This window comes from Neophocaena asiaeorientalis, unplaced genomic scaffold, assembly GCF_003031525.2.
Source record: "Neophocaena asiaeorientalis asiaeorientalis breed wild unplaced genomic scaffold, Neophocaena_asiaeorientalis_V1.1 scaffold455, whole genome shotgun sequence".
NCBI lineage: Eukaryota > Metazoa > Chordata > Mammalia > Artiodactyla > Phocoenidae > Neophocaena > Neophocaena asiaeorientalis.
In genome coordinates, this window is record NW_020173777.1 from 302,471 (window position 1) to 304,361 (window position 1,891).

A 1,891-nucleotide genomic window follows, 5' to 3' on the forward strand; every position below is an offset into this window, starting at 1 on the left:
TCCAGATTTAGGGTGGCCCTTTCTGTGGAAGCTTGTTCAGCTCGCCCAAGAACAGAGCGTTTGCGCGGGGAGGAGAGGACTGACTCTAGGCTTAAAGACATTTTTAGGAGGAGAAACTTACCGCATGTCCCCATAAGGTCCAGAATAGCTCTCCATCCAGGGGCCCATTTCGCTTTTGACACAACTTGGACTTGGATAGGGCACTCTGCTCACCACGCCGCCGGGATACCACACATCGGGTGGGGGAAAGTCACCTTCCTGGCCCCCCAACCCCTGAGGTGGCCGAGTGTAGCCGTATGGGGCTACAGCCCCTGCCTCGCCTGCGCTGCCGCCCCCGCCTCCGCCACAGGGCCCATAGAGCTGGCCTTCTTCGGCTGTGAAGAGAGTGTGCCAGGAAGAGGAGGCGGCAGCTGAGGGTGAGCCTGAGCCCGGTCCTGCTGCACCTCCGCCGTGCAGGCTTGCCAGATCCCCATAGCGGCATTGTGCAGCCGCGGCCGCCCAGGCGCTGCCATAGTCCAGGGGGTTCTCCAGCTTGATGCGGGCATGAGGTTGGGGAGGCGGCGGAGGGGGCAGCGGCCCAGCCAGGGCTAGCGGAAAGTTGTAGTAGTCGCGACTCTGATAAGCTGCTACCTCGTCCAGTGCTCCAGACTTGTACAGAGACAGGGCGGATGGCAGCTCAAGTGTTCCGGAGCCCCCTGCTTCGCCGCTGCCAGAGCAGCGCAGGCTCTCACTGTCCAGCCCTTTGGTGTAACCTGCCTTGAAAGGGGAATACTCAGCAGTCTCTTCGGTGCCCTTGCTCGGGCCATCATCCAGCAGAGAACCTTTGCATTCAGCCAACGGGGCACAAGGAGTGGGACGCACAGCTGGTGGACCTCCCAGGAGCGGGGCGTACATGCAATCCCCCCGAAGCTGTTCCCCAGGACTCAGATGCTCCAATGCCTCCACACCCAAGCCCATGGAAACCGACACTGCCTTACACAACTCTTTGGCGCTGTCCGAGATGGTCGAACTGCCCCCCAGGTAACTGTCCTTGGAGGAGATGGGAGCCCCAGTGGCCTCCCTCGCTCTCCCGCTGCTACTGCTGCCTTCAGATACCGCCTCCTGCTGCTGCTGTTGCTGCTGCTGCTGAAGAAGTTGCATGGTGCCGGCCTCGCTCAGGATGTCTTTAAGATCGGTGGAGCAGCTGCTTAAGCCGGGGAAAGTGGGGCCCAGCAGGGACAACGTGGATGGGGCAGCTGAGTCATCCTCTTCTGGAGGTGCTGGCGGCGGCTGCTGCAGCCCCTTGCCGGCTGCCGAGGCAGCTCCCGGCTCTGGGACGCAGCCACGATCCGGGGGGTCCTCGGGAGCTGACTGCTGTTGTGAAGACTGCTGTCCCTCATCCAGGGGCAGGTAGCCTGTGGGGCCTCTGTTCTGGACTTGGGGAGAGCCATCCTCACTCTGCTGCTGCTGCTGTTGCTGCTGCTGCTGCTGGGGACTGGTCTCCTGCTGCTGCTGAAAACGGGCGCCGGGAGGTGCTGCACTCGCGGCCGCAGGGTGCCGGGGACCCTGGTTCTGGATCACTTCGCATACACTCTGGAACAGGTTCTGGAAAGCTCCTCGGTAGGTCTTGGACGGCGGCCGGGGGTAAACCCTCCCCAGACCTAATTGCACCTCCATCCTTAAGCTTGGGTGAATCTTCCACCCAATTCTTTTATCCTGCTCCCCTTCTCTTGCTGAGAAGAGTTCAACAGGCTGCTATGCGTAGTTGCTGCAGCTAGTTGCCCACCTGCGGGAAGCTCCTGGGGAGGAAACTTGCGGGAGTAACAACTCCAAAGAATTCTGACAGCCTCAAAGTCTCGTGCAGAGGAAACACGCGCTGGACACGATCTTCCCTGGCAGGCTCACAATCTGC

The 1,891-nt window shown here is 61.2% G+C and overlaps 1 protein-coding gene across 2 annotated transcripts in view; it reads right to left on the reverse strand.

Annotated features, from left to right (window-relative positions):
- Positions 1–1,657, reverse strand: part of AR (androgen receptor) — a 162,471-nt gene extending 160,814 nt beyond the window's left edge. Inside the window, exon 1 of one of the 2 annotated variants that reach the window (XM_024751860.1) lies at positions 122–1,657. In XM_024751860.1, the coding sequence (XP_024607628.1) occupies positions 122–1,656 (1,535 nt within the window). In that variant the 5' untranslated portion in view covers position 1,657. The remainder of the gene's footprint in view (positions 1–121) is intronic. The other variant, XM_024751861.1, reaches the window with a different exon arrangement.
- Between the last annotated feature and the right edge of the window lie 234 nt (positions 1,658–1,891).